The sequence below is a fragment of the Porites lutea genome, chromosome 1, assembly GCF_958299795.1.
Source record: "Porites lutea chromosome 1, jaPorLute2.1, whole genome shotgun sequence".
NCBI classification, from domain to species: Eukaryota; Metazoa; Cnidaria; class Anthozoa; order Scleractinia; family Poritidae; genus Porites; species Porites lutea.
In genome coordinates, this window is record NC_133201.1 from 53002227 (window position 1) to 53014317 (window position 12091).

Below are 12091 nucleotides of genomic sequence, written 5' to 3' on the forward strand. Positions count from 1 at the left end.
TGTAAAACGACAAAAAATGGATGGGCAACAAGGACTAAAGCGAAGTAACTACTTAACTTCCCACACACAAATGGGAAATTAACCGGCAATGGGAGTCATGCCAAGCCAACAATTCAGCCTGAACTGTAATATCAACACCAGTGGCTGCCAAAAAGCTGAACCACATACAATAACAACCAGAAGTCAGGTACTACTTCAAATGCTAAAACAGCAAACTCCCCCCATCCCTCACCCCTCATCACCAGAAAAAAGGGTGGGTGGGTGGACGGGGCAGATCAGGTCAGGTCAGGTAATGGCGAATGGCAACAAAAAACTGAAATCTGAAACACCACGTGACTTAAACCTCCACCGTACACTCGAACCCATACTCCCAGCCGTGTGTGATAAAAACCACACTTCTCTAAAAATCCGCCAAGGATGTCACAAGCTGGCCTCCAACGATTCGATAATTTAAATTCAACTTAACTGCAACCCTGCAAGCTACAAACACATTCAAGTATGAGAGTCTTACACCAATAGACAAGTACACTTCTATATTTTGTATGTTGACAATGCCACTTATTGTTCACCTGTGGTGTGATCCATCCTTGTTCAAATCCATGATCGATGATCGCGCACTCGATTTTCTTGATTGTCACTGGTTCAGCATTGATTCCTAGAACACAGGCGCCCTGTAAAAACATTTTGAGAACTATTACTGATAAGTAAAACTGGCGTGGTTATGGGAGCCAGACGACGACTAGCTCGGAACTATCATCCATCTCAAAAACCCGAATCTTTTGCTTACCTCGCATGGGGCAGGGCAAACACGACCGGTGAACTCCGGAAAGTTGTTTGTAAGTAGCAGTCGATCCAATGCTTCTTTCCATTTATCCTAAAAATGTTAGGAGTCCGTTTCAGTTCTAACGTTTTATTACTCAAGGTTATTCTTGAGTACTGTATTATGCATCCTCACTGCGCATAATTTCTCGCGTGATTAGCGCGCACACATTAAAACATGACGGCTTTTGCCTTGTTGCTGGAGCTCCCCGGAGAGGTAAATTTATATTATATTTTTCTCTTAAACAAGTATGGTGACCTATCATCTTTTTCTCTTATGTTAAAATGATCGGTAACTTTCGTTAAATATAGACTAATTCACAGTGCAGAAAAAGAAATAATTGTCGGAAGCATGTTCAAACCACGTACTCGAATATATAATCACATTGCTATTTCAGGGAATTATTGCGCACTTACAAGTTGCTGCCGCTTCTAAACGAGTACGGGGACTCCCGAATTTATTTCGAAATTTAAGTTTCTGTAACAGAAACGACCAATCGGAAAAAGTTTGACCAACGTCCCACTGCAGAGAGGATCGAGAGGATTGACCTTAAGGTCAAGCATATAAAGTACTGTGCAGCTGTTTTTTTGTTACCTGAAACACCAAGTCATTCCATCTGGGGATGATATTTCCTAGAGGACAACCTGTGTGAGACTGGCAGAACGGAACTCCACATTCCATACATCTGTTAAAAAAAGCACGTACATAAAAAAATTTGGTCATGTACTGTCAAGTTTACGTTCTGTCCACTGTGTATTCTATACATTCCAGTTGGCAATTTCGCTCAGTTATTCCTTTCCAAGGTTTTTTCATCTTTCAACATGGAGACAAGTTAGGGAAAGACCGTCAACTCCGCTGGGAAAAGCGCCTTTAAATTAGTAAAACTGCCAAGTTTGAGAGTGATGCGTTTTAAATCGAGTGAGGATATAGTTCCCTGCGGGCTTAAGTCACGAAATTTCACCCAACACAACTATCTATGCCATGTAAAGTCACAAACCTACCGAGCAGCTTGTTCTTTTAACTCTGATTTGCCTTTGTTGTAGTAAATCTCATTCCAATCCTTCATTCGTTGCTTTGCCGGACGATACTTCACTTTACTTCTGGAGTATTTAACAAATCCTCTGCCATAATAGAATTGAGTTACAAGAAGTCAGAGCGGATGGGAAAAGTTAGGACCCGCATATATGGAGAAAATTTGGTCTGGGTCAGTCACTGGCCTAGGCGAGCTAATTTTTCGTTTTGTTTACAAAACGAGGCGAAGGTTTACAAAATAAACACAAGGTGGCTCGGCTTGAAGAGTGACCCAGGAAGCCGGGTCACCCTTTTTGATGGTAGGCTCATCTTCCTTGCTAGCCTGTTAACAGACCCTCTATTTTCTCTTCAAAGTCCGTCGGGCGCGCGTCATTAAAAAAAAAAAAAATAAATGAATAAAAAAACAAAAACAACAAAAAAACGGTCTGTGTACAGGCTACTTCATTGTCAGGCCAACTCGGTGAAACCGAGACAATCAGAACAAGCGCATGCACTGTTAGCTCTGGCAAAGGGGTTATTTTTTTTCTCATATAAACGCTTGCTTAGGTTGACTCGGCTGGGTGGGTGAGTCTCTTTCCCGGAACAACGTTTCTCCATATAAATAAGGCCTTACTTATAACCGGAACCAAACAACCATAAAAATATATTATTACGCTTTACTGCTGCTTTGTCTGAAATTTTTTATTAGCCATAAAACAAGCTATAAAAAAATCATCCACTCTCTTTTTTTGAAATTAAACTATTACATTTAAGTCTCTTGCTCTTCCTTGTATCATCGATCTTCCCTATTGTCAAACATGCCCACCGCCGATGACTCCGCTGATGTAAAGTGTACAAGAAAGTGCGCGTGCAAAACCCGAGAATTTGAACGAAAATAGTGGTTAATGGCAAAAAATGGATGATACTAAAACAGAGAACGGGAAGCGGGAAACGGAAAGGGGAAATCGGGAAACGGGAAAATGGCAAAAATAATGACCAAAACCTAACTTGAACCCTAGCCTATCAGTAACTTCATTTTCAAGTCTCTGTTTTCTCTCCTTCGTTCCCATTTGAGTGGCTTGCTTTGACAAGCCACAACAAATTAAAGCCCAGAAAATTCTATTCACCAGTGTTTCAGCAGTTTTATGCTGACAGATATCAAGTAGAAATATTTATAGAGCGATCTGTAACTGTTTGTAAATGCACGCACCTGGTTTTGTCCAGGACTCTGTCAATAACCTTTTGATCCATAGTTGTATCAGGAATTGCTGCTTCAATATCAACCAACCCAGAATCGGTTTGTTTTTTCACTGGCGGAGGAGAATCTTCGTGTTTCTCTCCATTCGTTTTTTCTCCGTTCGTCTTTTCTCCATTTGCCTTTTCCCCGTTTGTTTTTTCACCATTACCCTTCTCGCCATTTGTTTTTTCTCCATGGGTCTCACTGCTGTGGAGATCCTTCTTGAGTTTCTGGAGAGCGAAAATACAACAATAACAATAAAAAAAGATAAACAACAGCTCTAGGGCGAATGTTATATCATGGATTATCCATGGTCAAATGAGCTAAAGACTGTCGTTGTGATATGTAACCAAGATTGCGCAGTCGAGGGGCTGGCCTTTGGGCTTAACTAACTAGCAACGCGGGGCAAAATTAATTGTAGAAACTTTAATGTGTACGTCAAACGTCGGAACTAAAAATGGAAGTTTGCTTTCTGCTGGGAGAATGCGGAAGTTTTCTTTTACACTGCCTTTGTCACCAATAATTAATATTAAATAGTTCTCTTAGATAAACGTTTTGCAATGTTCTCGTCCAAGTTATGGTATCAGAGCCTCTCAAATTAAAAAAAAAATACAAACAAACAGTCAACTGAAAGTATCCAAAGTTTGATTAAACAATTATTTACCTCAGCCTCCTCCTCTTCTTTGAGCTGCTGAAGAGCTCGCTTGTAATCACGAGGAATAATCTGCAATAAAATAAGACAGCGCCATCAGTGACAAAACGGGAAACAGAAGTAACATACAGAACACTAGTTACAAGACAAGGACGACTACGAAGAACTAGCCTGAGAAAAAATTCAACAATTGACATTTCGCGGCGCCGTCACTAGTTTCCCGGCGAAATGACGTCTGAGGAACGACAGCAAAAATTCCAAACTGATTACACGTCACATTTTCAACCAATCAGAAGCACTACTCAGATCTGGATAGTGACGCTACTTCAGAATGGAATTTCTGCGCTCATTTTTCAGACGTCATTTCGCGGGGAAACCAGTACTGTAGTGTTGTCGCGAAATGTCAACTTTTTTTCTCAGCCGGCTACGATAACGAGAGAATGTTTCAATACTAAGTAATACACGTCATTTTGGCGGGAAAACGCGATAGCCGTCGTTAATCTACTACCGGTTGTAGCGAGAATGTCTTAGTGGCGGACACAAGTTATCAAATGTTTGAAGTCTTATCACTTTGCAATCGGAAAAGGGTTAACCTCCTTTAACAGAAATAACATCATCCCTGATGATGCCGTTGATCGGCGAAAGCTTGGATTTTAGATTTTACTTTTTAAACAGCAGTTAAAGGCCTCACTAGAACAGTTTTATATTTTTAATTATGCTGAAGGACAACATGAACAGATTATAGAAATAACGTTGTTTTAAACTTTTCTAGTTAAGAATATTAAAATGAAGCTTTCCGGGGTGTCCTGATTTTGAGAATACGCGAAAAAATTTAGGTCAAACCTTGTCCTAGTCCTTGTATCTTAAGTTCTCTACTAACCACACCTTAACAAACAACTTGACAGAGTAGTTCCAGTCCTCCAACAAACGCTCGGCAACTGGTGAACCAGTCAACTGTTGATGTTCCTGTACCAGTCCCCTGACCAGGTCCGCATCTGATCCAGTTACAGGCTCAAGGTCAACGATCTCCTGATTACAAAGCGATGAAAAGTTCTTTTTCCTATTAATCAAAGGACATAGCATTTGTCAAACGTGGTAAACTTGTACAACTCCCTAAATGCACGCTAAAACACGAACTGGTTCGAAACGAATTAAAGATACTAAGATTGAATGGTGAAAGATCAATATGTTGGCAGATTTTTTTCATTTTCCTTTCTTTAATTACCTTGTTGATTCGCCTAATTAATCTTGACATTTAACCTACCAATGTGTTCAAAATTTTAATATTAAAATTACACGACTATGACTCTGTAACAGGGCAGAAGTAAATCAGTTTTCTCAACGTAATAAACCAAAACTTGGTTTTATAACAATGATAACCATTTACGACCTCGTTTTATTTATTTTCTACTCTTAATTGTCAGATGGCTGTGGATTTTTAGATTTCATTATTCTACTAGCAATATTTTAGAATAATTTCCATACCTGTCAAGAACATAAGCCACGCCTCCTGACATCCCAGCAGCAAAATTACGACCAGTCGAACCAAGTACAACACAGAGACCCCCAGTCATGTATTCACAGCCATGGTCACCCACGCCCTAAATGTACATAAGCACAGAAATCAGTCACACACAGACACGTTGCAGTGTAGAGAGCACGTCCGGAAAAGTTAGTACCACAAGCTATCATTTTGCAGATAAAATCTACCTTGTGGGCATAAATTGCCGCCCAACGAAATAGCATTAGAGAGATTTAGACTCGCGCAAACGACTAATGACAAACATCAAATTCAAGTTTAAAATTTTGCAAATTAGGAAACGAGCAGATGAAAACTGTCCAAAATAATTCTTGTGAATGATCCTGACATGAATTTTTCTATTTGACGTTTAGATAAAATGAAGAGTAAACAACAACTAAGTATGACACAACATGGTCACGTTGTACATATTGACGTTCGCTGTTTGCCGAAACGTGACTCAAAATGTCTTTATTATCGCAGCTCTTATTTGCAAGTAATTTTACACACTAGCTGTCTTACAGTAGGGGAGGCCATCATTTATACGTGCCCATCCTTCAAGCCGTTCAAAACAACCTTTTATGAGACCCTGAGTATTGGTTTCACTCTACCACGAGCTCGCAATGCCATGGTATAAATGGCCAACAAATTAAGACAATTTTAATGCTAAAACCTGCCTTACCTCGCACACTGCTGTCACTCCAGAATTTCGAACACAAAATCGTTCAGCGGCTATGCCTCTTACGAAGGCCTGTACACCAAGAAAAATTTACATCATTACGAGGGCACAGTTTAGACTGCAAAATTTACCTCAGCAACTTGAATAACTGAAATTCAAACACTTTTCAATGTAGTATTTTTTACCTTGCCTGCAGTAGCACCGTAGAAACAAACATTTCCAACAATGATGTTCTCCTCTGCTTTAAAATCGCTTGGGTGGTTGCTACTTGGATAAACAATAATCTTGCCTCCAGCTAAGCCCTGAAAGGTGAGTCATTTATACAAAACACATTTCCTCTTTAGAATTACACAATGTCTTTCTCCTATTACTGTTTTAAAACAATGTAATTCCCGGAAAAACACATCCTTAACACACTTGGGTCATAGCTGTCCCAATTTGAATCTTGACATATTGCTTTATAAAGTTTTCTGTCAGAAAAATTCAAATGGAGGAAGTAATCTCATGTCAATAGACTTTTAGCATGCTTTCGACTGGTTTCCCCGCGAAATGATGTCTGAGAAACGAGCGCAGAAATTCTATACTGTTGACGTGTTACTACCCACATCGGGATAGTGCTTCTGATTGGAGGTGCCGCGAGGAAAATTTTCTTCAGCTAACCAGAAGCAGTACCCAAATTTGGGTAGAGACACGTCATCAGAATTAAATTTCAGCGCTTATTTCTTGGTCGGCATTTCGCGGGGCAACTAGTGGTGGCGTCTCGAAATGTCGGCTGTTTCCTTAAGCTAACTAAACAGGAGATGGACAAGGGATAACGATTATGCACATCTACTTTACAAGAACAGTGTACTATAGCTTCCTAGGGGGGTCCGGGGGCATGCCCCCGCCCCCCAGAAATGATTTGAAATGAATATGCGCTGGGATGCAATCAGGTGCATTTTGATACACAGTTTTGAGAAATGTTATAGTGTGTGCAATGAACTCGTCGCGTCTGGATGATTTTTCCGATATAGTTACCTATAGACCGTAATGATAACAATATTTTTTTGGGGGGAAGCTTGGCATTTTAGGGGGGGGGGGGACTTCTAGCCCCCAAATACCCTAGATAGAACCCTGTAAGTGGAAAACGGTTTGGACATTCCCAACTGGTAGGAGGGGATCTAGTTGGCTATTTTACACGCGTGCCGAGGATTTGAACTCGGGACCAGAGAGAACAAATCCAGCAAGCGGTCAGGATGGGACTTAAACTCGGGGCCCCAGTTTCCGAGTCTAGGGCCCAGTTCTTCGAGGGTCGATTAGCGCTTAACCCAGGGTTAAATTTAACCCGGGTTTCTTTTTCTTTTCAAAAGAAATTTTCAAAAGAATTTTCTCAGATAATTTTCTCTGTTATTTTGAAAAGCATCCAATCATCAACTTGTTGACAAAAAGAATTAAAGTGAATTTAAGTTTGAAGCTTTCATATCTGAATTCAAATTTCGCACTAACCCTGGGCTATCTTAGCCCAGCTTTGAGCAACCCGGTCCAGGGCTCTAACTACTCAACCACCCTGACTCCACAAGGTTTAAGTGTAGTGCTGTGGAGACTGACCCACAGCTGACACAATTAAGTTGTGCTCTGGATAATTGGATAATACCTTGCCTACGTAGTCGTTTGAGTCACCTTCCAGTTCAAGGGTGATACCGGGAGAAAGGAATGCACCAAAGCTCTGACCTGTCATGGGAAGAAAACGCAACAATACTTAAAATGTAAGTAGGATGATTACCGTAAATGACCTAATAAACGTCAGGAGCGTCTACTTAACTTTAGGGGTCTAAGCGTGGGCATAGGGGGAGTTTTAAAAGAGAGAGGCGTTTATTCTCCTAACTGTAACAAGTTCAACAAAATTAATATGCTTTCGGCAAAAATATCAAGAGGGTTTAAATATAGCAGAATATCCACTCCATCAATTGATACGTCTACGCCGTCTGAAAATCCATATTGCTCTTTCAAATCCCAACATCGATGTCAGAATCCTCGCTCAGGGTTATTGTGTTGCTGTCGCTAGTCTATCCTTACTACTTTGAACTCGACATTGAACAGAATGAAATACGCAAAGCCGGAGGAGCGTCTAATACAATTTTAACAGCGTAGAAGGAGCATTTATTCGATAAGAGGCGTTTAATGGGAGTGGGCGCTTATTAAGTCATTTACAGTATGATCATCCAGGTGACTGAAAAGCACATTTGTTCACAGCGACTAACGTTTCAACAACCTGTGCGATAGTCACCTTAGAGTCAAGGTGAGTTCATAGTATTAAACTCTAGTTATTTACTGATTGGTCAATTAAATCGCGATGTTATTGATCGTGGTTTACTTAGGCCGTGATGTCATTGGCTATGAAGACTTGGCACATTGGGAAAAGGATACCATAGACGAAGAAGGAGACAAGTCTTTCGAGATCAAATGCCCAATATACCACTCCAGAAAATACCATAACGTACCATAATGCTCTTTGTTTATCACCCCAACATTTTGCATGACCATTGTCTTCAAGTTTCTCTTGGGAGTTAAAATGGCCCCAAGAGAAACTGAAAACAATGCTTATGCAAAATTTTGGGGTGACAAACAAAGAGTATTATGGCATGTTATGGGATTTTCTGGAGTGGTCAGTATAGTTGCGCGAGCTAAGCACTTGCCTGCAGATCCTTTAGCTTTGATGTGAATGGTTCCATCGGGAAGACCTTTCTCGCCAAATGTCCTAATGATAAGATAATTCGAAACGCATAGTATAACATTCCTAATATTTACTTGTCATTCGTGTTAAGGTTTAACTGCAGTCATCTGGGGGTTTCAATCACCGAATACATCAATCAACCAGAATGGACGAATCTTCACCGCACATAATTTCCTCTCATTTCACGACCAACGAACCGAAAGCTCCAAAAATAACGTCTATGATGACAAGGTCACAGAAGAAACTTTGTATTCATTTACCTTGCAATGTGGTAACTTAGAGTGGTACCAAATGCTCGGTCAACGTTCAAAACAGGCATCTCCAAATACAAGTTCTTTATACTGCCATTCAGGATCTCTTTTGCAGCTTTGATGAGTTGGTTGTCCTATCAATATTAAACACAATATGTGACAAACTGACTTTATAGCCGTAACAGTATTAGTGGATTTAAATGGAGGGTTTCACGGTTCAGCGCATGCTCATTAATCAAAATGCTGTTTTTCTGCCGGGACATGCTGTATCATCTATGCAGCAACATGATCATGTCATAATGTTGTCAAAGAACCAATCTGCACACTCCCCTGGTAGTCATTTGATCAAATTATGTGCAAATAGCTGTAAATTCATCAACCATGGAATAAAACCTTCGGGTCAACAATAAATTCAACGTTGGCAGTGTTGACATAATCCACTAATTTTTCTTTGATTTTAGCTCTCCTCCATCCCACTTCACGTTACTCTGAAATACACCTCTACTTTGAAATACACTCTGAGATCGCTGAGATACATGTGACTGGGATTATTAACCGATAGAATAAATAATAAATTGGAAAAAAGTAATTTAATTAATGAGCATGCGTTGAACCGTGAACCTGTCCCTTTAACCCTTCAAGTCCCAATAGTGACCAACATCAATTTTCTCCCAATGACATCCATATATTGTCAAGAGACTAGGTTATGAGAATTAATAAAATGATCACCTAAGAGAAAATGCTTTGATTTTTTGTCAAATTCTCTCAACTCATTCTTTAAGGAAATATATAGAGATCAGTTTGGAGAATTTGTATGTGGATATTGGGGCTTAAAGGGTTAAATAACGTGGATAAGCGTTTTGTGATATCTTTGTATTTGATACTCATAACTCACCTTTCTTAGCTCCAGTTTGTGATTCTGCGGTTCACTTCCTCCCAGATGATCACCAGGGTTCAGTTCATTACCCGTCATCAAGATGGGACTGAAGTCCAGCAACTGATAAAAGGAAGAAAAGACACTCATTTGTATTAAGAAAAGTTTTATCAACTCGTCTCTAAATGTAGAAGAATACTACGAGCACTTAGATTAAATTTTTACACTTTGAACCACGGCAGGCGGCAAAATAATAATAATTGCACATTTCCCATAATTCACCTTTTTCTTTGCCCCCCCCCCCCCTCCCCCACCCCCCAGAAAAAAAAAAAAGCAATAGGAATTGTCTCTTACCTCTCTTGGGAAGACTGTAATACCCAGAAGAAAGAAAAAACAACGGTTATGCAAAGTTTTGCGGGGTTAACAAGGTGTAATATGGGAGATGTACAAATGGCGAATTGACTTGACTGACCTTCACTTTATCATTAAGGGGGTCCGCAGGTTCCAATAAGTCGCATCTTCCAATCATTTCATTCATTTTGCGGAAACCCATTTTAGCCATGAATTCACGAACCTGAACGATGAAGAAATACCAAGAAAAGAATACGGTGAACAAGGCAGCTGTTGAGATGCATGTACGTCACGTCCTTGCGACCACTATTAGCATTGTGCCTCCGATATTATAACAAAAAGTTTGTCCTAGTTCAATGGGCCTGTATTAATAATGGCGCCACCTTAAAACGCAGAGCATTTATATAACAACATAAATGTGTCCATGTTTCTTCCACAAGTGAAAAATATTTCTGACGCACAGAACACTGAACATAAGAGTCCAAGGCAAGTTCCTTTACCGCAGTAACCAGAGGTTACTGTAACAAAAATTTTGCGGGAATGACCACAAGTTAATAAAAGGAAATATGTTCTAGGGCTCTTACCTCTTCGGCTAACATAAAAAAGAAGTTGATCACATTCTCTGGTTTACCAGCAAACTTCTTTCTGAGCACTGGATCCTGCGATGGAAGTACAACACAATAATATATTTTTGCACTATGCGTACAGAGCTGATGCAATGTTCGTTTCAGTTCAAACACTTTCTTCGTCTTAAGCCCATAACATGAAATAAACATAACATCTTTCTCAAGGATGTATTCACCGAGCTTAACATTTTACCGTCGTTATCAGCACAAATCGTGGAGGTCATGGGTTTTAGCTCCGGCCAGAAATAAAAAAAATTTCCTTACCTATCTAACGCTTATAACGAGGCGAATATTACATGGCGATCAGAAAAGACTTCGTCTGAGCTATACAATCTTATCACGAAATGTCAGACAGCAGTTAAAATTTGCCTGCTGACCTAATAGAGACCTTTAAAAGATTTGAGGACGAAGACGACTAAAAGGACCACATTTGACTTGAAGATTTTTGCGCGTATTCTCAAAACATAGACACCCTGGAAAGTTTTATGTTACTGTTTCACCAGAAAATTTAACACTGGTTTTGTTTTTATTGAAGGAGGTTAAGCCCTCTCCCGATTGCAAAATGATAACACTTCTAAAATTTCATAACTCGTTCCCATCTCTAAAATCCGTAGTAGAATGGCGACGGCAACCTTTGACGACGGCTATCGCGTTTTCCCGCCAAAATGACGCTGAGAAAATCTCGTTCTCGAGAGTCGTCCGCGTCTTAGAATCAAAAGGCGTCTTTTACCTGTGTGGCTATTCCAACAGGACATGTATTCAGGTGACATTTTCGCATCATGGTACATCCTAAGGCAATAAGCGGAGCAGTGGAGAACCCAAACTCGTCAGCACCTAAAAGAGCTCCTATCACAACATCACGTCCTGTGCGTATTTGTCCATCAACTTGCAGGACAACTCTTCGTCGAAGATTGTTCAGTACAAGAGTTTGATGGGTCTCTGCGATCCCAAGTTCCCATGGTAATCCAGCATGTTTAATTCCTGACCATGTGCTTGCTCCTGTTCCACCGTCGTGACCGGAAATTGTGATGTGTTCAGAGTGACCCTTTGTGGAAGAAGAGTAAATAAGATAGATATATTTTTAAAGTTAATTTTCTTTTAATCTCTAACAACACCTAAACAACAGAATTTACATTAAATAACTTTAAAATTATATTTTCTTACGATAAATTACAGTACATTGCATTACAGTAGCTTGAATTTCATCCGATTACTTCGAGTCGTTATTAATCCCTCAGTGAAGAGGAGAAAACGACTCGAAGCAATCGGATGAAATTCAGGCTAGCATTACAGTCCTACCACAAACAATACAAACTACAATAAAAAGCAAGTTTAATTTTTAGTATAATATTACTAAA

General features: G+C 39.9%; 1 protein-coding gene across 1 annotated transcript in view; it reads right to left on the reverse strand.

Annotated features, from left to right (window-relative positions):
• The window catches only part of LOC140921484 (uncharacterized), a 52066-nt gene that overhangs the window by 8343 nt on the left and 31632 nt on the right, over positions 1–12091 (reverse strand). The window contains exons 34-50 of the mRNA XM_073371490.1: positions 11464–11778; positions 10692–10766; positions 10229–10330; positions 9778–9879; positions 8892–9016; positions 8594–8655; positions 7552–7628; positions 6104–6220; positions 5922–5990; positions 5206–5321; positions 4606–4780; positions 3733–3792; positions 3042–3298; positions 1822–1941; positions 1415–1505; positions 788–874; positions 570–671 (exon numbers count right to left, since the gene is read on the reverse strand). Coding sequence (XP_073227591.1) covers positions 570–671; positions 788–874; positions 1415–1505; positions 1822–1941; positions 3042–3298; positions 3733–3792; positions 4606–4780; positions 5206–5321; positions 5922–5990; positions 6104–6220; positions 7552–7628; positions 8594–8655; positions 8892–9016; positions 9778–9879; positions 10229–10330; positions 10692–10766; positions 11464–11778 — 2052 coding nt within the window. The remainder of the gene's footprint in view (positions 1–569; positions 672–787; positions 875–1414; positions 1506–1821; positions 1942–3041; positions 3299–3732; positions 3793–4605; positions 4781–5205; positions 5322–5921; positions 5991–6103; positions 6221–7551; positions 7629–8593; positions 8656–8891; positions 9017–9777; positions 9880–10228; positions 10331–10691; positions 10767–11463; positions 11779–12091) is intronic.